General features: G+C 44.0%; 1 protein-coding gene across 1 annotated transcript in view; it reads right to left on the bottom strand.

The window, feature by feature from the left end:
• grin2aa (glutamate receptor, ionotropic, N-methyl D-aspartate 2A, a) overlaps positions 1-26,784 on the bottom strand; it is a 327,307-nt gene that overhangs the window by 136,727 nt on the left and 163,796 nt on the right. The window contains exon 5 of the mRNA XM_078239844.1: positions 11,165-11,279. Within this exon, the coding sequence (XP_078095970.1) occupies positions 11,165-11,279 (115 nt within the window). The remainder of the gene's footprint in view (positions 1-11,164; positions 11,280-26,784) is intronic.

A 26,784-nucleotide genomic window follows, 5' to 3' on the forward strand; every position in this document is an offset into this window, starting at 1 on the left:
TGAACAGATCATGATGTGGAGATGCCAGCGTTGGACTGGGGAAAACACAGTAAGAAGTCTAACAACACCAGGTTAAAGTCCACCAGGTTTATTTGGTAGCAAAAGCCACTAGCTTGTGGGTGGGAGTTCTGATCACAAACCTGTTTGTGATCAGAACTCCCACCCACCTGACAAAGGAACAGCCTGTTCCGAAAGCTAGTGGCTTTTGCTACCAAATAAACCTGTTGGACTTTAACCTGGTGTTGCTAGACTTCTTACCTGAACAGGTGCCAGAGTGTGGCGACTAGGGAATTTTCATAGTAACCTTATTGCAGTGTTAATGTAAGCCTACTTGTGACAGTAAAAAATAAACTTTTAAAAACAAGGAAGTTATAAATCACTGATTAGGCTCAGATTGAGCATTGTATTTTATTCTGGGCATCACATTTTAGGAAGATGTTGAAGTCTTTGAGAGAGCGCAATAAATATTTACTGAATGGTTCCAAGGACAAGGGATTTCTATATCGTGAAGTGGTTAGGGAACAGATCATTGTCCTTAGAGACTAACGGTTAAAATTTAATTGATGTGTTAAAAAATCAGAGAGGTTTTGATGGAGTAAGTAGAGAGATACCGTTTCCACTGGCCAGTAACTTCAGGGCACAAATTTAAGGTAGTTATGGTTAAAGAACCCGAAGGAAGATGCAGAATTTTTTTTGTACATAGTATTTTGTTAAGATCAGGAATGCACTGCCTGAAAGAGTGATGAGAGCATATTCAATGGTCACTTTCCAAAGGAAATTGGATAAATACCTGATGGAGAATAAAAAGGACTACAGAGAAAGAACAAGGAAATAGGACTAATTGTATAGCTCTTTCAAAGAGTTGGTATAGGGCTAAATAGCTTCCTTCTGTGCTGTATAGTTCTATAAATTACTGTATATTTCCAGCATTTTCTGTTTCTATTTCCGATTTTTAACATTTATGGTTTATTTTCTTTTTAACTCTGATTTTTATTGCGCACACTTATTTCCATGGGAGAACATCTGAATATGTCATTAACTGCTAAGAAATTTAAGTACTTAATGAAGTCGCAATAACTATTCCACCTTTAGTGCTTTACAACTTTACAAAATAAATGATCATGAGAATAAATTATGTTTCACCCTTGTTTCTATTTTTAATGAAAATTGTGGTCCAGTGACATCAGAAAGGAGGCTTTAGGAAACATTAAATATCCTTTATGTTCACCTGGCCTTCGTAATTCAATTGCTCTTACTGGGTCATCCTTACTCATGCAATAAAAAGGATTCCTTTGAAGATCATAAATTTAACAAGGCCTCACATTTGATTTGAAGCCAACATTCTCTTAGGCCTCTCATCAGATGATTCTAGTACATTGCCTACACAACTCTCTCTCATGTTCTGCTTTACTCTGTCATCTTCAACTAGGAATATCTGACATTTCAGCAGAACCTCTTATCTGTGACCACCGACAAAGAAAGTGGCTTGACAGATACATTAACAAATTCAAGTAATTTGATTTCAGATCTTATGGTAAGGTCTTCCATTTCTGAATTTTATATCCAGGACCTTGACATATTCCTTCAATTTCCCGACTCATCTTTAAAAGGGTCCAGAGGGGCAATTTATTTCATACAGAGGGTGGTGATTGTCTGGACCGAGTGGTAGTAGTAGAGGCAGGTACAATTTTGTCTTTTAAAAAGCATTTAGGCAGTTACATGGGTAAGATTGGTACGGAGCGATATGGGCCAAAAGCGGGCAGTTGAGACTAACTTAATGGTAAAAACTGGGCAGCATGGACAAGTTGGGTCGAAGGGCCTGTTTCCATACTGTAAACATCTATGACTCTATGGAGGCGATTTTACCATTTTTATTCTAAGTGCTGTGCGGACTTGAAACTGAGAGAGTTTCAGATCTGACTACGAGGCCCGTTTTAGTCCCCCCCCCCATACACACTCTGCCTGCAAAATTTTGAGCGCATCAGATTCGAGCTGCAGAAGCTGGTGGGCGAGGTTTAATGCACCTGAAAGACCGCAGAGGGAGGAAGTGCACATGCTGACATTAGCAGAAGCAAGGGTCTGACAGAGAAGAGAGAGTTGTTAGGCCCCTGCTATTGCAGGCTGCCAGAAACAGCTCCCCCTCACCCCGCAATTGCAGGGGCCCACGGCCCAAGATGCAGCCCCCGCTGACCCACCCCACCCACTGCCGCCCAGACCGATCGCAAACCCCCCTTCCCCCACTGATCACGGACCCACTGCCCTCCCCCCACTGATCGTGGACCTGCCGCTCTCCCCCCACTGATCCCTGCAGAGTGGCAGCGGGCCCCTTCCCCCTTTAACCCCTCACCCACAACAGCCCTCCCCCATTACCACCTCCCCATTAGCCCCTCCCCCATTAATCCTTCCCCATTTCCCCTACCTCAATGGCCCCACCCACTGGCCCCACCCCCACTAGCCCCTCCCCCATTAGCCCTGCCCCCTGGCACTGCCTGGTGGGCATTGCCCAGATGCCAGTCTGGTACTGCCCAAGGGGCAACACTCCCCATGTCCTCGTCTTCCCTGGGGGTCTCAATGGCGTCCAATTCCAGTGGCGAGGCGAAGTCGACTGCTCCCTGTTCGCGAACCTTTCCCAGAGAGGTCATAAAGGGGGGTCAAACCTGTCGATTGAGCACCAGGCTCGGTAAGCAGATATAAATGTTCATTTTAATAGATTTAAATATATTAACTTGCCTCTTGCCCATTTCCACCGAGAGGCTGACCGCGCTAGGTATCTGGCCCTCGTAACATGGTGCTGGCCGTGAAAACTGGCGGCAATCACGCTCAGTGCTTTATGGCTCACTTTACCACTGTGTCACGTCGAAAAACGTGATGGTTAAATCACCCCTATGACTCTATAACTACATTTCAGAGCTCCTACTCCGACAAAATGTCAGCAGGATTTAGAGCAAGGTGGGTCAGCAGGCTTTTGATTTTAGCTCAACAACAACTTGCTGGTATAACACCTTTAAAGTAGAAAATATTCCAAAGTGCTTCACAGAACTGTTATCAAACAAAATCTGACACTGAACCACATAGGAGGGTATTAGGCGAGATGACTGAAATCTTGGTCCAAGAGGCAGGTTTTAAGCAGCATCTTTAAGAAGGAAAGAGAGATAGAAAAATGGAGGGGTTTTGGGAGGAAATTTCAGAGTTTACGGCCAAGGCAGCTGAAGTCAAGGCCAACAAAGGTGGAGGGATTAAACTTGGTGATGTGCAGAGACCAGAATTGGAGGAGTGCAACAATCTCAAAGGCTAGTATGGCTGGAAGAGGTTACCGTGCTGGGAAGGGGAGAGTTTATGGAGGATTTGAAAACAAGGATAAGAATTTTGAAGTTGCAACATCAGTTAGTGAGCAGAGGGATGCAAGGTGAACAGGAATTAGGATGCAAGAAGGATAATTTTGGATCTCAGATTTATGTAAGATGGAACACATGACAGGAGGGCCTCGGAATAGTTGAGTCTAAAGATGATAAAGGGTGACAGATTAGCCACCTGTTCCAGGAGTAACTGGATGAAAGTCTGCCTTAGTATATCACTAGGTGTGGGAAGAGAATTGGAACGATAACAGAGGCATGGATGAAGGTTTCAACAGTAGATGAGCAAATGTCTGGGTGGATGTTCTAGAGATAAAGTATGCAGGCCTGGCGATAAAGAGAATATGTGCGCCGCCATTCTCCCAAATTGGGACTAAGTACCCACACGACTGACTACCAGCAATCTGCGTGCACTATTCAGAATATGTTAATAGCCAGTTCTAGCCCCACGTGTTTCACGCCGACTTTCCGATGCCTGGTGCCTGATTCGCTGCAGTCAAGATTCAGCTGTTAGGCCTCTGCAAGCGGCAGCAGTATTTCAGCACTCCCTTCAGCAGCACTCTCAATTCAGCTAGCAATATAGCTGGGAAAAGGTCTGCTCCAGATTTCTGGAATCGGAGGTTGAGAGGATGCTTGAAGCTGTGGAGGAGAGGAGATCCACCTTCTTCCCGTAATTTGGCAGGAGGCTGCCTTCAGCTGAGGTAGCGGAGGTATGGGAAGCAATGCCATTGCAGTGAGCACCATAGGCTTACCAAGAGGGCAGGACATGCAATGCTGGAAGAAGATAAATGACCTGCTCCAGTGGGCAAGGATGAGTGCCCACTTCCCTGCCCCTGGCATCACACATGTTCCTCACCTCTGCCATCTCACCTTAAACCCTCTCGATCCCACCGCACCACCTTCTATCATTGGCACAAAGAATCTCCATCTGACCTCACCCACCCCCCCCCCAACATCGCAGTTCACATCACATCAATTGGAGTGGTTCCATGGCCACATATGCTACCAGCTATCAGCCCCCTATACAAGTCAGTCTCACTCTGTCGTCTTTGTGTCCCCATAGACAAAGATTGCCTTTGACAAAAGGGAGCGGGCAGACAGGCAGGGGCATCCCTGAGGTACGAGTCGTCACCCATTCTGAGGAGAGGGCCCTGGAAATTGCAGAGGAGACCCAGGAGTGAGTTGTCGCTGACTGCGAGCAAGTAAGAGCCCAAAGCACCGTGATCCAGATGACCTATCTCAGGTGAGTGTATCTTCCTTCACACCTTTGACATCTCCACCAGCTGACCCCATGTTCTTTGACTTGCAGGCTCTCCGTTGGATGAGGCCAGGCTATCTGGGATAGCATCTTGCTGTCCCATCCCTGCGTGCACCCTGGGCCACAGCTTCAGTAAGGACACAGACACACCGTTACTGCATTCACCAGCACCAAGCTCCAGCGCAGAGACATTCACCTCAGTGGGAAATGTTCATGGACAGGCTTCTGGGGCACGTGCCGCTGAGCAGCTGCTATTGCACATCAGGTGGAGACTGGAACATCCAAGAGAGCAGCCAATTGGAGGGCTGATGGCTCCCCGAGAACTCCTGTCCCCAAGCAGATGTTGGGTCTCTGGGAAAGTTCAGCCCAGTGATGGTCAACATGCAAAAGCAGAGCCAGGCTTTACAGGAGGGGGTGTCAGCGACCTTCCAGCAGGTGCAGGTACAACTGGAGGAGTCCAGCAGCCTCATCTCGTAGGACATGGTGCCAGCATTGAGTGATATGCAGGCCAATACTGCAAGGGTGGCGTCCACAGTGGAAAGTCTGGGCCAAGATGCCCGCACCATGCCGAATGACTTCCAAGGTGTGGCCACTCAGTGATGTCCATGGCTGTGCCCCTGGGCACCTGGGCCCAGTGCCACCATGGATGAGACCGAAGAATCCCGCCCAAAACATTTTCTTGGCCTTTTCTTTTATTATTATCCACCAGTTGCTTCAATGCTACACACCAGCTGCTGCTTGAAAGGCAGTGCAACTAACTCTTCAATAACTCTCACCAACAATGGGTCAAGGCCTGGGCAGAAGAGAGACAGAAGATAAAAACTTATTTTTTAAAAGGCTCACTTTCGCTGGAAATGGATTACAAATACTTGAGATCCAATGATCTCACCCTTGGAGTGCATGGTCCTCCTGTTATACTCTTCGACATCCTTTACAAGAAGCATATAAATTCATGTACAGGGAGACTGGTGTGATGCACTGTCATTGGCTACAGTTTGTAATGTACTAAAATACAGTAAATTCTGTATGACAGTATTATGTTTTTTGGCAAAACACTTTTTCTCAGCTTTGTATTCTTGGTCAAATTTTATTGTTAGTGTTTCTCAGCAATAAATTCAAATGTAAAATATTATATTTGTTAGCAGCAAATGTCACAAATAGTGTGAAAAGTACCTGGTAATATTTAAGGTAATGATTCTGCTTGAAATTGTCTGTACACCACTTTATGGTGTTGTACGCAATAAATTCTAGAACTGAAATCTTAGAAGTAAATATCCTTATGTTTTTTGCCAATAGTTCAACCTAAAATGAGAATGAGACAGAGAATCTGGTGAACTGGTGTGGCAACAATAATCTCTCCCTCAATGTCAACAAAATGAAGGAGATTGTCATTGACTTCAGGAAGCGTAAAGGAGAACATGCCCCTGTCTACATCAACAGGGATGAAGTAGAAAGGGTCGAGAGCTTCAAGTTTTTAGGTGTCCAGATCACCAACAACCTGTCCTGGTCCCCCCATGCTGATGCTATAGTTAAGAAAGCCCACCAATGCCTCTACTTTCTCAGAAGACTAAGAAAATTTGGCATGTCAGCTACAACTGTCACCAACATTTACAGATGCACCATGGAAAGCATTCTTTCTGGTTGTATCACAGCTTGGTATGGCTCCTGCTCTGACCAAGACCACAAGAAACTACAAAAGGTCGTGACTGTAGCCCAATCCATCAAACAAACCAGCCTCCCATCCATTGACTCTGTCTACACTTCCCGCTGCCGCAGCAAAGCAGCCAGCATAATTAAGGACCCCACGCACCATGGACGTTCTCTTTCCACCTCCTTCCGTTGGGAAAAAGATACAAATGTCTGAGGTCACATACCAACCGACTCAAGAACAGTTTCTTCCCTGCTGCTGTCAGACTTTTGAATGGCCTCACCCTGCATTAAGTTGATCTTTTTCTACACCCTAGCTATGACTGTAATGCTACATTCTGCACTCTCTCATTTCCTTCTCTATGAACGGTATGTTTTGTCTGTATAGCACGCAAGAAATAATACTTTTCACTGTATGTTAATACATGTGACAATAAATCAAATCAAATCAAACCAAAATGGTTTGATACAATGAATTGAATTTACAGCCCCTTGCCAGTGTGAAATGTTTTGAGTGTAAAACATGCAAAGTGGCTAGCCCACCGCCTTCCCACCCATCCCCAATGCAGTCCCCATAATAGGGGTGAGTAAGGCAACCGATAACTCACCTTTAGGCCCATTGAGGCTTTAAAGTGGGCACTTTGCTTACCTCAGGTGCTCAATCTACCTCCACTGCCATGAAACGCTGAACAGTAGAAGACAGGTAAGAATGGGAAGGCCATTTTCAAGTTGGTGTAAAGATGGGAAGGAATGGGGATATATCCTTTGAGTGGTGCCCTGAGCGCAACAGGGGCCCCCACTCCCCACTCTGTGCCTCCCCACCTGGCCTCCAAAATCTACCCCCCAACCCTCTCATTAGAGTGCCCAATCCCTCTCCAGCCAAAAGGTCCAGGACTTACCTGGGTCCAGTTTCCATCTTTGATTTTCATTTTCACTACTGAAATCTAGCACTGCTGGGAATGCAAGAGCTGTGAGCAAACCACATTGGCCGACAGCTCTCAAGGGCAGTACTTCCTTCCGCTGAGAGGCAGAAATGCAACCCTCAGCTAGTTATGGCCACCCCAGTGTGTTATCACCAAATTATTACGAAATGGCTTTTGTTTCCGGGGGCAGGGGAGGTGGGGGGTGAAGGAGAGCAATATGCTCCCCCATAAAATCCAGTCAAATATGCTGTCATATTGCCCGAGGAGAAAAAATAAAATACTGAATCACAGTAACTTTTAAAATAATTTCTCTGAAAGATTAAAGGCTACCGATTCCTGAGGGAATATTTCAAAGTACCAGTTCACTGCTTCACAGTAATGGGAATACAATTCCAATAGCTGCAATGGGTTGTGACATTGGGAATGAATACAAAATACTGCAGACCAAAATCACTACAATAATTTCTCTACAAAGAGGAACACAACATCGGGTGGCAAGAAGTGGTGGTGAAGCCTCGGGTAAATGTGTTGACCTATTGCTCTGTTTATGCATTTATTCAGGATTAGCTCATTATTCTAACTATCTCTTAATAAAAGTATTGACCAAAGCATGTCAATAAGTACAACAACATGCAATTATATAGTGCCTTTAATGCAGACAAATGTCCCAAAGTGCGTAATTTGGAGCATTAACAGAAAGGCTTTGGCACGAAACCACATGAAGAGATATTAGGGCATGTGAGAAAAGATTTGCTCAGAGAGGTAGGTTTTAAGGAGCAGCTGAAAGGAGGAGAAAGAGATGAAGAGGTGGATATTCTTTTGTTAAAGTATCTACCATTTAATTTTATGGCCTAAACCTATATGAATTGTTTTCCCATTGTCATCAAGCGAAGCATTTTCAGTGCGGATTGCCTTTTATTATTTTTTCAATAAATTCCACCTTTTTAATGAGATTGGTGTATGCAGCATATATTTGCATGAGATTTTGCACCAGTGATGGATCTGCTGTCTATTTGAATGATGTGTTGCAGTTGTTCTCATCTTCCAACAAAAATAATCTCTTTCCACCTACTGCTTTAATTTAAAATTGTGCCCATCATCACGTTTTGGTGCCCATTTCACTGTGACCAGCAGCTACTGCTCTGAATAAGGCCAAGTGAAAATGTGTTATTCTGTAATACAGTTGACATTAGCAATGCCATATCACTGCTGCGATTACAGCACAGAAGGAAGCCTTCTGATCCATTTTGCCTGTATCGTGTATGCATCATAAAAGTAAAATGATGAACCACACAATTTCTATTGCCATCAAAGGCCTTATTCTCTTATGTAGTGGAATGACTGCTCAGTCAATGTGCTTCCTAATCTGTTGCAAACATTAATTTTTAAAGCAACTCGAGAGGGTGTTTTGATGCATTCTTGCTACAAGGGAAGAGAGCAAGGAAGATGATCCCTTTCATTTCATAAAGAGTTATATTCTACTGATTTTTTTTAAAAGTTGGGCTTTAGCAAGCCTCTAGCACAGTGCCATCTTTTTTTTAAAATTCTGCCTTCTTGATGTCAAGATATAAATAGATACATTTCTGCAAATTCGTGTTGCATGTACTTACACTGAACTTGAATCAGCAATATAGAGGTTGCCCTGTTGTAGGATACTAAAAAGCTGATATTTGTTGACATGCAATTACCTTTAGTTGATTAATCGCAATGTTTCCTGAGTGCAACAACTTGTGATAGAGGATTTCCCCTGAGGTCTATGTGACAACAAGGATGTGTGAGCGGAATGTATTAAAAAAAAATGTGTGAAATGCTTGAAAGTATCTACTTCCCAGACTACAGGCTGAATCTTGTTGAGGTATTGGATCTTGCCAGCTGGTTGGAGAACTGGTGAGAGACCTGTGCTTTCAGGAAGGCCAAGCGAACCAAGAGCCAATCAGACCATGGTGAGGCTACTGGCGGGCCTTCCCCTGAAATCAGGATCCTGAGGGCAAAAGTCTCCACTACCAAGAGCCATCGGCCAATAAGAGACCAGCATTTCTGTGCACAGCAGCACCAATAGGGAGGCTATGGCTACTGCTGGAGGAGCAGGCAGGAGGGTCCCAGGATCACAGAGTGACCCAGGACACTGGTAAGTAACATCAGAGGGTGGATTTTGCAGGGTTTGGGTCATGGGGAGAGAGATTGTGGATAGAGGGGTTGGTAGCTAGGGAAGAGGTGACTTTTAGTGGGCCTCTGTTCCCAATGTTGAGTTCATCCATCGGGCACTATGTGCCTTTGGTTGAGGGACCCCCCCATTACTGGAAGTGACAAGCAGCTCACACAGGTTTACATGTTGTGCATGTGGCATGGTGACAGGCCTGCCTACAGCAGGATTAATATCAGTGGCAGTGAGACCTCAAGTGGTCATTAATTGTACACTTAAGGGTTTCAATTGGCATAATTGGTAGGTCAATCATGGGCCTTCCCATCCAGAATTTAATTCAGACAGAGGCGGAAAGCCAGTATGGTTCTGATATGCCACCATTCTGCCTAATTAGATGCCAGCCCTGCTTCCAAGCTTGCCACCCAATGAGAGCAGAAGATTCCATCCTACATATGGGTCAAATTCTCTGGCCTCAAGTATTTAGTTTAGTGTAGTAACAAGGAGAACTGCTACAAGTCTTCATGTTGAAATAATTGATCTAACAAAGATACAATGGTCGGAATTTTACTGGCCCGTTGCCACGGGAATCGTAGCAGGTGAGGGAAGGCCCGTTGACCTCGGGAGGGATTTTACTGTTTTGAGACGAGCAAGGCTGTAAAATCCCGCACTATGAGTTTTTTTTATAACACTGCCTTAATAAATCCTCTCACTGCTGGACCACGTGAATCAAAGTTACAAACTTATAATATGAGAAAGTAAATGAAGAGTTTAGGATTACAGATCACAGGGGAATTATATTTTCTATTTACAAGAGTGAAAAATCTGCGGGTGAACCTATCAGAGGCGGTGCTATGTGGAATGTTAAGGTCACCAGCTCATAAGCAACCTTCACCTCTGAAAAATAAGTAAAAGGGGGGGTCACCACACAAAAGTACAACTGTATACATTCCACCAGAGCATTTTACTCCAACTCTCTAATGACAATAATAAAAGCAAATTACTGCGGATGCTGGAATCTGAAACCAAAAGAGAAAACGCTGGAAAATCTCAGCAGGTCTGGCAGCATCTGTAAGGAGAGAAAAGAGTTGACATTTCAAGTCCAGATGACCCTTTGTCAAAGCTGTGACAAAGAATCATCTGGACTCGAAACGTCAGATCTTTTCTCTCCTTACAGATGCTGCCAGACCTGCTGAGATTTCCCAGTGTTTTCTCTTTTGGTCTCTTATGTCAGTATTCCTTTCAAGAAAAGAAATCTCATCCATCCAAGTACAAAGTATTTAAAGCGATATCTGGGAAGGTTTTGTTCACGCTACAGTGCTACATGAATAGTTCATAGTGTTGATGCAGCACATTTAAGGCATAAATGTTCTTTTCAGACATGCAGTGAGTGCATCTCGACACACATACATATATACAAATGCACACATACATATTTCTCATTCAAATAACTATTCCCTACCTGATTGAAGAGCAAAATCTAACAGCCATTTGAATGTGGTCTTATTCACCATCAAATTGTCAAGTTGAGTGATTTGCAACAAGAGAATATTACCACTCACAGTGAACATTGGTGGCAGGGCGGGGAAGAGAGAGAAATTGAAATTCATTTTTCATCTAGTTCTGTCAAGTGAACAATTGAGTATTATTAACAGTAGCTGTGGAGAATTCTGACCTTAATGTGTGAGAAAGCATATATTTAAACAAAATTCAATGATCAGTAAAGTGACCCTGGACCTTGTGATGAAAATAGTAAATTGGTCGACCATTTGGTCCCCAATCAAGTGATTTACTAAATCTAAAGCCTGCTCCGAAACAGGAAGGAATGAAAGATAAAACATACCTTTTCCCAGGTACGCTCCTTGTTCAGTACAATCACCACTAGCTTAGGGTTAGCCTGGTATCCATCTCGTGTGAAGGAGAGGTCTCTGCCATTCCAGGTCACATTCATCATGAACCTGCAAGAAATCATTGTAAGGATTGAATGGAAAACAGTTAATATTAACTTGTCCAGCATGGGGTTGAACACTTTAAATAGGACAAGAAGTTATATTTTAAATCTATTTTGTAGACTCGTAAATGTATATACGAGGATATGAACATACGAATTAGGTCCCACAAAACTGCTCAAACATTCAATAAGATCATGACTGATGTTATTATAACCCAAACTCCTCACTCTTACCCCCATAAGCATACATCCACTTTTTATCGAGAATCTGCCTATCTCTGGCTTAAAAATACTCTGGCTCTGATATGCCTTTTGAGGGAGGAAGTTCCAAAGACTCTCTGAGAGAAAACATTTCTCCTCATCTGTCTTAAATAGGTGACCACTTATTTTTAAATAGTGACCCCTAGTTCTAGATTCTCCCAGAAGAAGAAACATCGGGCCTGATTCTCCCATCCCGACGAGCACACATTTTGGCGGGTCGGGTTGGGAGATGCGCGTGTTGGCAATTTCGTGGGATTAGTGCATGCGTTCCCAATGCATGCGCGTCTTCCACTGCTGGAGAGCAGGCTCAGTCGGGACTGCGCTGGCAACCAGCGGGATGACAGATAGGTGATTTAAGTCTGTTTGTAATGCATCTTAAATGTCATTATCGGGCCCGGCATGGAATCCGGGTCCGATAGCATCTCCCATTCCACCAGGAGTATTTCACTCCGGCGGGGTATAGAGTAGCTAAACTAGCGGGAGATCCTGCCGCAGTGAAAGGGGGGCAATCGGAGCCCCCAGGGAGTCAGGCAGTTGAGGCTTGGTGCCCCCTGGACATGGGCACACTGGCAGTGCCAGCCTGTGCCCACTGGCACTGCCGAAGGGCGCACCTTGGCACAGCCCACTGAGCATCGGGCAGTGCCAAGGGGGTGGGGCCAATGGGGTGGGGCCAAGGGGCAGGGTCTATTGTGGGTGGGGTCTTTTGTGGGCGGGCCCTATTGTGGGTAGGACCTAGGGGTGATCGGTAGGGGTGGGGGTCCTGCTGCCATTCTGCAGATAGGATCCATCGGAGCTGGAGGGAGGCCAGCGATCAGGGTGGGCTGAGGGGGTGGTCTGCCAGGGGGGTCTGCCTCCTGTGGGGTGGTCTGCCTCCCCGGGAGGGGTCAGTGGGGAGGGGGGTCTGCTGGAGGGGTGTGGGGAGGGGTTGTCACTGCTGAGGGGGGGGGGGGGGGGGGGGGGTCGGGGCTGGAGATTGCGGTGCTCCGGGATGGGAGTGCAGGTCAGGGCTGGCACAGGAATGTTGTGCGATCAGGCAACGATCGGGCCGTGGGGGAGGAGGGTGAACGGGCAGAAGTGCGAGGGCCCCGGGCTGGTCAGTGATGAAGCTGGCCAGCAAACTGCAGTCTGACAGTTCGAGGCCATTGCGCATGCGGAGAGGCCCGGAACTGCCAGACTTTGGCGTGAATAGGCCCCGACCCCTGAGCTTTTAAAGATATTCACGATGGTGACCTCTGCATTGCACAGAGTGTGGGAGATTCGAGTCTGAACTCCCACTGAAAGAAATCGTGATTTATACCATTTTTCTCGCCAATTCAGCACTTAGAATTTTTTGGGAGAATCGGGCCCATCCTCTCCGCACTCACCCTGTCAAGGCCCTTCAGGACATTATGGCCTGAATTCTCTGATCTCATTCGCCGTGCCACCAGTGCCAGCGAAAACGGAGAATTTGGCACTCAGCCAAAACTCCATTCACTGCGGCGGGACTGAAGAATCCCAGCCAGGGGCAAGGTCAGAGAATTCCAGCCTATAGGTTTCAATCAAGTTGCCTAAGCCCTAGCAAATTCAAGCCATGCCTGTCCAACCTTTCCCCATAAGTCAAGCTGCCCATTCAATTTATCAGTCTCGTAAACCTCCTCTGCACTGTTTCAACCACATTTACATCCTTCCTTAGGTAACCAAGCCAATACCGTACACTGTACTACAGATTAGGTCTCACCAATAGAAAAATGCTGGAAAATCTCAGCAGGTCTGGCAGCATCTGTAAGGAGGGAAAAGAGCTGACATTTCGAGTCCAGATGACCCTTTGTCAAAGCTACAAGGCATAGAAAGTGGGAGATATTTATACTGCAGGGTGAGGGAATGAAAGATGAGTCATAGCCACAGAAACCAGGGGAAAAGGCTACTAATGGCAGTCCATAGAGAGAATAGATGGTGTAAATGGCCAAACGGCAGAGAAGCTGAAATCAGAGGGTAAGCTGTGACAGGCTCACCAATGTCCTGCATAAATGAAGCGTAACCTTCCTACTTTTGTATTCCATTTTCTTTGCAATAAACAATGACATTCTATTCGTTTTCCTAATTACTTACCGTACCTGCATGCTACCCTTTTGTGATTCATCCACGAGGACATCCAGATGCCTTGCATCTCGGAGCTATACTATCTCTCACCATTTAGATAATAAGTTTCTTTTGTATCTTTCCTGCCAAAATGGAGAATATCACATTTTCCTGTATTATACCCATTTACCAGTACCTCCCCACCCAATTGGCTTATCAATATCCCTTTGTAACTTCCTTATATGCTCTTCACAACTTACTTTCATACCAACTTTGTGTCATCAGCAAATTTCGCAACAATACCTTTGATCGCTTCATTCAAGTAATTTACATAAATTGTAAAAAGTTGCAATCCCAGCACTGATCTCAGTGGCACACCACTCATGAAGTCATGTTGGAGTTGTATAGAACTTTGGTGAGGCCACAGCTAGAGCACTGTGCACCATTCTGGTCGCCACATTATGGGAATGGTGTGACTGCACTAGAGGGAGGGCAGAGGAGGTTCACCAGGATGCTGTCTGGGATGGAACATTTAAGTTATGAAGAGAGGTTGGATAGCCTTGGGTTGCTTTACTTGGAGCAGAGAAGACTGAGGGGCGAACTAATCGAGAAGTACAAGATTATGAGGGACATGGACAGAGTGAATAAGGAGCAGCTGTTCCCCTCAGTTGAAGGGTCGGTCACAAGGGGACAAAGGTTCAAGTTGAGGGGCAGGAGGCTTAGGGAGATGTGTGAGGAAAAGCTTTTTTACCCAGAGGGTGGTGACGGTCTGGAATGCGCTGCCTGGGAGGGTGGTGGAGGCGGGTTGCCTCACATCCTTTAAAAAGTACCTGGATGACACTTGACACGTCATTCAGAGCTATGGGCCAAGTGCTGGCAGATGGGATTCCGTGGGAGTTCAGGTGTTTCTAATGTGTCAGTGTGGACTTGATGGGCTGAAGGGCCTGTTCTGCGCTGTGATTCGATGATTACATCTTGCTGACCACAAAACTCCCATTTGTGCTTACTCCCATTTTCTTGTTAGCTATGATGTGGAGATGCCGGCGTTGGACTGGGGTGAACACAGTAAGAGTTTTAACAACACCAGGTTAAAGTCCAACAGGTTTATTTGGTAGCAAATACCATTAGCTTTTGGAGCGCTGCTCCTTTGTCAGATGGAGTGGAAATCTGCTCTCAAACAGGGCACAGAGACACAAAATCAAGTTACAGAATACTGATTAGAATGCGAATCCCTACAACCAACCAGATCTTAAAGATACAGACAATGTTAGCTAGCCAATATTCTATCCATGCCAATATGTTACTCCCTATACCAAGGGTATTATTTTCCACAATAATCTTTGAGGTGGCACTTTATCAAATGCTTTCTGGAAACCTGAGTGTACTTAATCCACCGGTCCCCTTTTTCCACAGTGCATGTTGCTTCTTCAAAGAATTCCAATAAATTGGTTAAATATGATTTCCCTTTCAGAAAACCAGGTTAACTCTACCTGGTTACCTTGAATTTTTCCAAATGCCATGGAATAGTGTCTTTAATAAACAGCTTCTAATATTTTCCCTATGACAGATGTTGAGCTAATTGGCCTGTAGCTTCCTGCTTTCTGTATCCTGCCTTTTTGAATAAAGGAGTTACATTTGCAATTTTCTAATCTAATGGAATCTTCCCAAATTGAGGGAACTTAGAAAAAATAAAACCAATGCCTCAACTATATCACTAGTCACTTCTTTTAACACCTTTGGATGAAGTCCATCAGCACCCAGAGACCTTTCAGCCCACAGCTTCAACCATTTTCCCAATACCACTTCCCTAATATTTGTAATTTTCCTGAGTTTCTCTCTCCCTTCCATTTCTTGATTTTGAAATGTTTTTTGGATCTTACTTGTATCCTCTATAGTGAAGTCTAATGCAAAATACATGTTCAATTCATCAGCCAGAATCCTTACTTTCCATTATTAATTCCCCAGACTCACTCTCTCTAGGACCAAGTTTATTAAGTAACTTTGTTAACTCTTTATTAAAATATTTATAAAAATTCTCACTACAGGCTGGATTCTCCAACCTCGCCCGCAGCGGGATTCTCCAGTCTCGCTGCAGTGAATGGAAATTTGGCTGAATACTAAATTCTCCATTCTCACTGGCAGCCGGCGAACTTTAGCTTATCTATTTTTATATTTCTAGCTGGCCTTCTCTTGTACTCTAATTGTTCCCTCCTTATTCATCATTTAGTTATTCTTTGATTTTTTTTTGATCTTCTGACCTGCTATCACTGTGCAGTTATATGTATTTTCTTTTAAGTCTGATACTGGCCGGAACTCTACCACTTTGCCTGCCACGGAATCGGCGCTGGCGGGAATCCGACAACAGAAATCTCCACTGACCTCAGGCTGGAATTTCTGGTCTCGCCCGAGCGAGGCCATATAATCCCGCCCACTATCTTTAACCTTTTTAGCTAACCATGGATTTGGTTTCTCCTGTTGGAGTTTTTCTGTCTTTTTGGCATGTATCTATTCTGTGTATTCTGAAATATCCACTTAAATATCTGTCACTGCATCTCTCTTGACCTTTCACTTAACCTAATTTTCCAGCTCACATTGGGTAGCTCTGCCCTCATAAAATTACCTTCATTTAAGTTTAAAATACTAGTCTTGGACCCATTCTTCTCTCCCTCAAACTGAATATAAAATTCAATTTTTTTGATTGCTGCTACTTGGAGGCATCTACACTACATGATGTAGATCCTATCTCATTGCATAATACCTGGTCTAGTATAGCCTGCTCTCTGGTTAGCACCAGAGCGTGCTGTTCTAATAAACCATTAAAAAAATCCTGTGCATCATTTGAATTAGTTTCTATTATTTCATCTAAGCTGTAAATAAAGTGTAATCAATTCATGATGGTGGCTTCCCCTTTAGCCTGCAAATTTTATGCTGGTGGGTAACTGATGGGTTCAATCCTGATATAACTTCCAGGATCCTGAACCATGAATTTCTGGTCTGCCAGCATTTAACGCATTAAAATAATACATTTCACATGATGATATCAGTCATTATGTGATGTGTTCACAAGTCTGCTGATATATTAGTAATTATAGTGGCTTGACATTTTTAGCAAGAATGTATTAATTATTTATGGTAAAAAGTGTTATTGTTTTTATGCAAATAATTCATTTTTATTGCCTTAGTATCATTGCTTTGTCAAGTGTTAATTATTAGTTCACAATAAATGATCCGTAGCATTTTGTCTGCATGTTGAATCATTTTAGATAATTTGTTCTACGTTTCTGCTGTTGGATGTTACAAAGTATTAAAATATAAAGTATAAAAACAAAAAATGCTGGAAATAATTAGCGGGTCAGGCATATCTCTGGAGAGAGACACAGAGTTAACATTTTCGATCTGTGACCTTTCATCTAAGCTGGAAAAGGTTAGAAATGTAAGAGTCTTTTTTTGCCAAATAAAAGAAGGAAGGATGAGTAAAAGGTCTAAAGGAAAGGTCGGTAATAGAATGGAAGACAGGAGATTAAATGACAAAAGAGTTAGTGGTGCAGTCTAAAGGGATTGGCAGTGGAACAAGTATAGAAGCAGAAGATTCCCAGCATACACAGCATTTTGCGTTTATATTAGAATATAAGGGCCGATATCGCCATTCACGCCCCACAGCTGCTGCAAGGCGAGGACAGAGAATTTAGCGATCAGCCAAATCTCGGTTCACTGCAGCAGGACCAGAAAATCCTGTCGGCATGAACAGCCAGAAAAGTCCGCCCAAGATCCTATTCCTGATTAACAAAACAAATGCAAAAAAAATAATGATTTTGTTACACAGTCCAAGTTAATTATGAAAAACCGACAAGACCTGGCAAACGGTTATCAGAATTTCAGCTTGTCAATGTTTAGTGACGCAGCTTCTGTCTACGAGAGCACGTATTTCTTTTATCTAAAAATATAATTGGTGCGCAAATGCTACTTTGATTCTCAGAAACCTCTGTCAGTACAGATGGAAGATTTTATACATTTGTGGGAACGACCAATTTGCAACTCTTCCATCTTCTTCTCCAGGAGACAAACACATCTTCGGTTATTGCATTAGAGAGATTCCATCGATTGGATTGTTTGTTATGTTTGAGACTTGGGTAATAATAGAAATTTCAATTGCATGCGCCCTTTGGCAAATCAACAGAATATAAAACAAAGGACAAGGAAACATTATCACAGTCCCTTCTGAGCAATGTAAACAGTTATCACACAGCTCCCTCAAGGAATCCAGATAGGTTCCAGCCATGCCACTTCCCTAAATATCATTTTCCTTGCAACAACTCTACAAATGCTTCAGAAAGAAAAGTTTATTGGCATTAATGTAGGAACATGCGTAGCCATATTAAAGGGCATCAATGGGGCAAAAAGAAAACACTAAAACTGTAGACAAAAATATAAAGATTAGGAATTATTTCAGACGTCAAGGGTAATCCGAGAGCAGATGAGAACCCAAAAAGTTGCAAATGGAGCTCAAATAGAAGATAACCTGAACATAGCAAATATGTTTTTTCTACATCTTCACCATGGAAGTCATGAATATGCTTCCCCAAATTTTCACAGCCCTAGGATGTCCCAATGTGCTATGCAGCTAATAAAACAATTTTAAATGGAGTCATTGTTTAATGAAGGCAAACACAGTGACCTTCCACCAACAGCATTGAGACAAATGACCAAGTCATGTGTTTCAGAGGTATTGTGGAAAGGTAAATGTCAGCCAGGCTACCAAATCAACTCCCCTGTTCTTCAGATATTAATACATAATTTTTAACATTCATTTTCCTTGATTTAATGGGTGGAATGTTCTGATAAATTGTCAGAGTGTCAGTTTCAGTGAGAAAACTCCAGATGCACACCCGAGTTTTCTCTCCAGATTCTCAGGCACTCTGTGCCCAACAGCTAACACTGGCTGAACATTCTCCCCGAAACCCAAAGAGACTAGCTTCCCTGTGTCTTGGAGATCCTAGGTCTCTTCTGCTCAGGAGAGTGGTAGAATGCCCAGAAAATGAATAAATGGTTGCTAGGGCCTGTTTCCGCCATTTTCCCATGGATTTCACCAATTTCGTTTTCATTAGTCCCTCTTGGCAGACTGGAATAACTCCTCAAGAATTTCAGGGTCAGGACAGGCAAAATGTTAGGCTGATGTGATGTAGTATGGCGCAGCCATTAATCTTTTATCACTATATGGAGATTAGTTGTAATGATTAAACTGTTAATCATAACTAATGCTCTGTATGTTAACCCTACTGTGGAACAGAATTAACTCCTGATTTTCACAGGGAAATCCTTTAATTCATTTGGTGTCAAGCTTAACGGCCAATTAATGATCACAGGGGGCAAAATGGAGGCTGGCCAGATGAAGTGCAGCCTGTGGTTGCCATGTGAGTGTTGACAGAAGACACAGAAGATTGTCATTGAGCCTTGAACTATAGGTGTTGCGTGATGTCACTGGCAAGCCAAAGGTCTGGCACCCATGGCAGGACAGTCCTTGGTTCATAGGATCATAGTCTCATAAGAATCCCTACAGTGCAGAAGGAGGCCATTCGGCCCATCAAGTCTGCACCGACCACAATCCCACCCATGCCCGATTCCCGCAACCCCACATATTTACCCTGCTAATCCCCCCGACACTCAGGTCAATTTAGCATGGCCAATCAGCCTAACCCACACATCTGTGGAAGGAAAGCGGAGCACTCGGAGGAAACCCACCCAGACACAGGGAGAACGTGCAAACTCCGCACAGACAGACACCTGAGCCCGGAATCGAACACGGGTTCCTGGAGCTATGAGGCAGCAGTGCTAACCGCTGTGCCACCGTGCTGACTGACAGCACAGTTTGCTGCTGCAGCACAATTCTGAAGGAGCTGTCACATTACTAGTCTGGTAGGAGAGCTTTTAAATGAGGCAGTGATGCATTGTACATCGTCTGGCAAAACAGTAGGGAAGTGTTAGCTCAAATCACAAAGTGAATCAAAAGCTGAGTGCTGATCTGGTGAAAATGACGTGCACATGGAGGTACGTTAGAACCATTAGGGTCTCTCTTTTTTCAGGTTTCACTGTCACAACAGTATACAATCAGGGTGGGGTTGGAATGACCTACTAATTGGATCTCAGACAATAAACCTGCAGTGATGCTTAAGTCAATGAGGGAGGAGGAGGGAGGACATCTTCCCAGGGATTGGCAGGTGAAGGCCCCACATACAGGCAAAGCAGGCCTTGGTAGAGAGAGCAGCCACTGAAAGTGACTAAACTATTGTTAAACAATCCTGCATCCAGTGTCAGAAGCACAAAGTACTTGAAGGAAAATCTGATGCCACTAAAGGTATCTCTGACATGCCTGAATTTGTAACAACTCCCTGGGCATTTGAACTTTGAAAGGGGGCAACACAGTGATGATTTTTACATATGTATTGATTAATAAATGGGATTCTGTGCAGTAAATGGTGTGTTGATTGGTCTAATAAAAGGTCACATACCTGTAACGTTCACCCTGTTTTACTCTCCACAAATGCTGGTTGACCTGCTGAGTATTACCAGCTTTTATTGTCATAGTCATAGAGTCATAGAGGTATACAGCACAGAAAAGGCCCTTTGGCCCATCATGTCTACACTGACAATAACTAAAGGCGCACTAATCACATTTTCCTGCACTTGTCCCATATCCTTGAATGTTATGATATTTCAAGTTCTCATCCAAATATTTTTTCAAGGTTGTAAGGTGTCTGGCCTCCACTACCTCCCCAGACAATGCATTCCAGATTCCCACCACCCCAAGTGTCGAAGGGTTTTCTCAAATCCCCTCTGAATCTCTTGTCCCTTATCCTAAAACTATGGCCCCTCGTGATTGACCCCTCAACCAAAGGCAACAGCTGTTCCCTTTTCACCCCATCCATACCCCTCATAATCTTATACATCTCATGTCTCCCCTTATCCTTCTCTATTCTTAAAGAAAACAATCCAAGCCTATCTAGTCTCTCCTAAGAGCTTAAATGCTCCATCCCAGGCAACATCCTGATAAACCTCCTCCGTACCCCCTCCAGTGCAATCACATCCTTCCTATAATGAGGTGACCAGAACTGCACACAGTACTCCAGCTGTGGTCTAACCAACGGTCTGTACAACTCCAACATTGCCTCCTTGCTCTTATACTCTGTACCACAACTGATGAAAGCAAGTGTCCCATATGCCTTCTTAACTATCCTATTCATGTGCTCTGCTGACTTCAGGGATCTGTAAATAATTATCCCAAGATCCCTCTGCTCCTCTGAGCTACCCAATGTCCTGCCATTCATTAAATACTCCATCTTGTTTCTTCTTCCAAAGTGCATCACTTTGCACTTATCAGGTTTAAATATTATCTGCCATTGCTCTGTCCATCAGACCAACCCATCTATACCCTCCTGTAGCCTATAACCATCTTCTTCACTATTAACCAGTCTTGGTGTTGTTTGTAAATTTGTTTAACATTCCCCCACATTTTCATCTATATTATTTAAATATATAACAAACAATAATGTTCCCGGCGCTGACCTTGTGGTACATCACTGGAAAGGATATTTTTCTGGCACTGAGATCTCTGGCCCAATTGGATCCTTAATCTCCCTACTGTGAAATAGCAGGGTGGCATTCCAACTTTCCGGCACCTCGTTGAGATTACCACCCCTGTTGCACTTCCACAGTTGTGCGCCTTCTGCTCAATGATATAAATGACCTGCTCTTGAGACTTGGTGACAGATTAATGTCTGGTGGTGAAAAATGAACCCAGCATTTTTGGGGCCCTTTCGGCACTCACGATCCCTTATGTAACTGTCATCATATTTATTTGGCGCAGCCTACATTGCAGATGCGTCAAAAGTGTAGTAATGTATCATCGATTAAAATCTGCAGCTAACTTTAGTAACTATAGTAGGCCATTCCGACCGTACCCTGATTGTATTCTGCTGTGACAGTGAAGCCTGAAAAAAGAGACATAATGGTTCTAATGTACCTCCATGTGCACATCATGTTCACCAGATCAGCACTCAGCTTTTGATTCTCTTTGTGATTTGAGCTAACACTTCCCTACTGTTTTGCCAGACGATGTACAATGCATTGCTGCCTCATTTAAAAGCTCTCCTACCAGACTAGTAATGTGACAGCTCCTTCAAAATTGTGCTGCAGCAGCAAACTGTGCTGTCAGTCAGTTGTTGCCAACACGGTTTCATTGCGAGAAGAAATAATAAAACATTTCACTTCTCTGCACAACTGTGTCATAAAGTAGAGAGGTGCTTATACATACTTAAGGGTAATATCAGTAGTAAGTTAAAGGGACAATCAAAGTCAAGCAGTTCCACGTTGGGACTCTGGACTCTCAAACCCAGTTGCAGTACACCCTGAATCTGGCACACCTGTTTGGCACATGTGGGGGAAAGCAAGAACAAGTTAGTGAGTTGGAAGATTAACCATCTATCATAATGAACGGCGGAGCAGACTCAAAGGGGCAAATGGCCTACTCGTGCTCCTATTTTCTATGTTTCTATGTTTGTGGCTTGAAGGACAATAAGAAGCACACGTAACAAAAGATATAGGCCTGAATTTTCAGGGTGGCAGGGGATCACCTTCTTAAGGGTCTCAATTTGGGCAAGGGCAGGCTTCCCTGCCACAACATAAAATCACTACCAGGGCAGGGCAGGCAGGAACCCAGAGGGAACCCCGTCCATTCAATTTCATGCTCCCTCCACCATCTGAGAACGCACCAGGGTGGTGTGTGTAAAATTCTGGCCCTAGTGTTGAAGAGCACTCTGTATTAGGTTAGCTGTTAAAACTCCACAGAGATTAATTAGTTATGCAGCTGCTTGAAACCTAATTATCGGGATGGTTATAAGTTCTGGAAGATACTGGGAGGAAGTCAAAGACTTCAGAATAGTTTAACCTGCACACAAGCTAAACTGCTTTACAACTAAACATCAATAACAGCTTGTACTTATACAGCATTTTCAATGTAGTAAACATAGTAAGGTGCTTCACAGGATGAACATAGAACATAGAACAGTACAGCACAGTACAGGCCCTTCGGCCCACGATGTTGTGCCGAACCTTTTCCGAAACCAAGATCAAGCTATCCCACTCCCTATCATTCTAGTGTGCTCCATGTGCCTATCCAATAACCGCTTGAAAGTTCCTGGTAAAACTTTTTCAGACAACTTTTGAACAAAGCCACATAAGGAGATATTGTGACAGGTATGAAAGGTTTAGAGCAAGAGGCAGATTTTAAGGAGCAATTAGAGGAGAAGTTGAAGGGTTTAGGGAGGGAATACCAAAGTTTAGTGTCTAGGCAGTTAAAGGCTGCCTGAACAAAAGTAAAGAAAATTAAGGATGTAAAGGAGTGTGGTGGCATAGTAGGCAATACAGTGGCACAGTGGCTAGCACTGCTGCCTTACAGTGCCAGGGACCCGGGTTCAATTCCAGACTTGGGTGACAGTGTGGAATTTGCACGTTCTCCCTGTGTATGCATGGGTTTCCTCCGGATGCTCTGGTTTCCTCCCACAGTCCAAAGATGTGCGGTTTAGGTGCATTGGCCATGCTAAAAAAATGACCCTTAGTGTCAGGGGGATTAGCACAGTAAATACATAGGGTTGTCAGGATAGGGCCTGGGTGGGATTGTTGTCGGTGCAGGCTCGATGGGCCGAATGGCCTCCTTCTGTAAGTGTAGGGATCCTAAGATTCTAAAAGAGGTCAGAATTGTAGGAGTGCAGAGGTCTTGTAGGGTCATAGGGCTGGAAAAGGTTGCAAAGATAGGGATTAGCAAACAAGAACCAAGGCTCATAAACTTCTGAATCTGTTGTTATCATTCACATCCCTTGGCTCATACCCTTTCCCACTGATGTGTGATATATCAGCAATGGGGAATGAAATATTATCACTCAGTGCCAGAATCAGGCTCTCCCACACAAATAATTGGAAGATAAATTCTCTTTAGGAGTTAGTTAAATGTAATAAGGTTACAAGTAACAAGGTTAAATTTTTTGATAGCCCTTGAAGGAGGTATAAACTTTGAAAAATATTTATTCAGGGGTTAAAAATGGAATGCATTATAGCAGAAATTACAGATGGTCTATGGAAGGAACAAGATATATTGAGTTGACTTTTTATCACTCTATACCTGCTTGCTCCATCCTCTGTGCGCACATTCTGCCCTTATGACTTACCTAACCAACTCCCAAACTCAATAAAGTGACATTTGCATATCTCCATAGTTATCGTCATGATCTCTGGGCAAAATTACCAATTTAATGTAACTTAACGCTAATTTTTGGCACTTTTTCATGGACCTCTGTCAACGACGGGTTAGGTTGAAACTCCCCTGAGTATTGTTTTATGTGGCTCCCATCCAGCCAGTAGCGTCAGAGCTATATTTAAGCAAAGGTTCTGGGGATAAAAGGAAAGCATTGGAATTAACAGAACCAATCGTTTCACCTTTAAGATTCTCGATTTTTGAAGAACAAGATTTGCTGGATGTTTTAAAAAAAAGAAAATATATCGTGCCTTTCTGTTACACAGGGGTTGTACCACTAAAAAAATCATAACATTTCAGTGCCAATACCTGTTGGTATATTACTGCCGCCTGACTGAACATTAAATGCGCAGAATTGAATGGAGAATAGCATTGTGACCTTTAGCATAGCAGAATGAGCTTGTGCTTTGAAATACTGAAATACCTATGGGCAAAATTTGAGACTAAGCGCGGTGGCGAGTGGTCCTGGCGGCACCCATCCCGCTGGCCAGAATGGTGGGATCCCGTTCCAAATTCTGCACAGAGCCTCATTAATTATGCACAGGCGAGTTTCCCTCCGACTCACGTGGCTGGCCAGCAGCTGATTCATCCTCATCTGCTAATCGCCTTCAGCTGGCAGGTTGTCAGCAAAACGTTGTCAGCAAATGTCAGTAAAATGAAGGAGCCCGTCATCAACTTCAGGAAGCGTAGTGGAGAACATGCCCCTGCCTACATCAACGGTAGTGAAGTGGAAATGGTCGAGAGCTTCAAATTTCTAGGTGTCCAGATCACCAACAGTCTGTCCTGGACCCTCCACGCTGACGCTATGGTTAAGTAAGCCAACCAGCACCTCTACTTTCTCAGGAGGCTAAGGAAATTCAGCATGTCCACTATGACTCTCACCAATTTTTACAGATGCATCATAGAAAGCATCCTATTCAGTTGTATCACAGCTTTGTATGACTCCTGCCCTGACCAAAACCGCAAGGAACTACAAAGGGTTGTGAACATAGCCCAGTCCATCACGCAAACCAGCCTCCCATCAATTGATTCTGTCTACACTTCCCACTGCCTTGGGAAAGCAGCCAGCATAATCAAGGACCCGACGCAGCCCAGATATTCTCTCTTCCACCTCCGTCTGTCGGGAAAAAGATACAAAGTCTGAAAACACGTATCATCTGACTCAAGAACAGCTTCTTCCCTGCTGTCATCAGACTTTTGAATGATCCTATCATCTATTAAGCTGATCTTTCTCATCACCCTGCCTGTAGCTGCAACACCATAATCTGCACTCTATCCTTTTCCTTTTCCCCTATTTACTCTATGAACAGTATATTTTGCCTGTATAGCACGCAAGAAGCAATACTTTTCACTTTATCCCAGTACATGTGACAATAAATCAAATCAAATCAAATCCATATTTAAATACCAGTCCAGCACATTTATACCACTCTCCCCAGCCCACCTGTCTTCATCAGACCATGCACAATGTCAACAACCCAGAGACGAGCAAGAGGAAGTGTGTTTCTCGATTCAACTATCTTCCCCCCAAGTCCATCAGCTGTGAGACATCTATACACGCCACTTGCATCACCACCCACTACATCTGGGATCTTCATCCATCCCCTAACCTCTCCCTTCCATTGTTCATCTTCTTCATCCACCTCCTTGCCCCTCTGCCTGCCATCATGAGCACTTGCCCTTCCCTTCAATCCTTGCACAGCCCTCATTCCACATTGCCTACCTTGTCTTCATCAGGCCACCCAGCCTTCCCACCTCTCAGCCTTACATCACACTCCACCCCCAGTCAAGACGTTGGACCTTTGTTGCCATGGCTGCATGAGTTCCGGCAGCACAGTCCTGTCCAGGTAGGCACTAATGTTTGGCACTAATGTTTGGGGAAGGAGACCCGTGTACTCTCCCCAAACCCGAGGCACTGTACTGATCTGATGCAGTGACCAGGATAGTCCATGGATCCAGCAGCATTGTGCTGTCCATGAACAGCATTGGGAGAATTGAAACTTGGTTTTCCGCCAACGGGTCTCCGACATTTTCGCTCCTGCTAAATTCCCCACTCCCGTCCACCACCAAACCCGCCAAAAGCAGGATGGGAGAATTCTGTCCTATGATACCACATCAAGAGATTATTTAAGTCTGCACATTTCATGATTTACAAATTTTCTGTCAAATTATTTGCAGATAGCAATTGGAAAATGGCTTCTTATAGAGGGTTGCGCCAACTGGTTCAGCAATAGGAGAACTCACTCTGCATCTGGTACATACCACTTGCTTCTACGTTTTTATCCGCTATTTTAATGAGGCTGACATACACTAATGGTCAACAACAACTTGCCTTTATATTATATCCAAAACATCCCAAGGTACTTCACGACATGGGGAGGGGGGTTATCAAACAAAATTTGGCACTGAGCCACACGAGGAGAAATTAGGGCAGGTTAGGGCTTAGTCAAAGAGATAAGTTTTAAGAAGCATCTTGAAGAAGGAAAGAGAAGATTAGGGAGGTGGAGAGGTCAAGAGAGTTCTAAAATGTAAAGCATTGGAAATCAAGGGTATGGCTACTAATAGTAGAGTGATTAAAATCAGGGATGCATAAGAGGCCCACGATGGAGAACCGTCAATATCTCAGAGCATTGTAGGACTAAAACACGGGTTACAGAGATAGGGAGGGGCAATACCACAGAGTGATTTAAAAACAATGTTAAATTGAGTTGTTTAACCACTAGTCAGTGATCACAGGGATAATGGGTGAACAGGACTTTGTGCAAGCTAGGATACGTTCAGTAGCATTTTGGATGAGCTTAAGTTAATAGAGGGTAGGCAATGTGAAACCTAATGGAAATACATTGGAATAGCCATGTTCAGACGTAACAAAGATGTGCAGTTTAGGTGG

The sequence above is a fragment of the Mustelus asterias genome, chromosome 23, assembly GCF_964213995.1.
Source record: "Mustelus asterias chromosome 23, sMusAst1.hap1.1, whole genome shotgun sequence".
NCBI classification, from domain to species: Eukaryota; Metazoa; Chordata; class Chondrichthyes; order Carcharhiniformes; family Triakidae; genus Mustelus; species Mustelus asterias.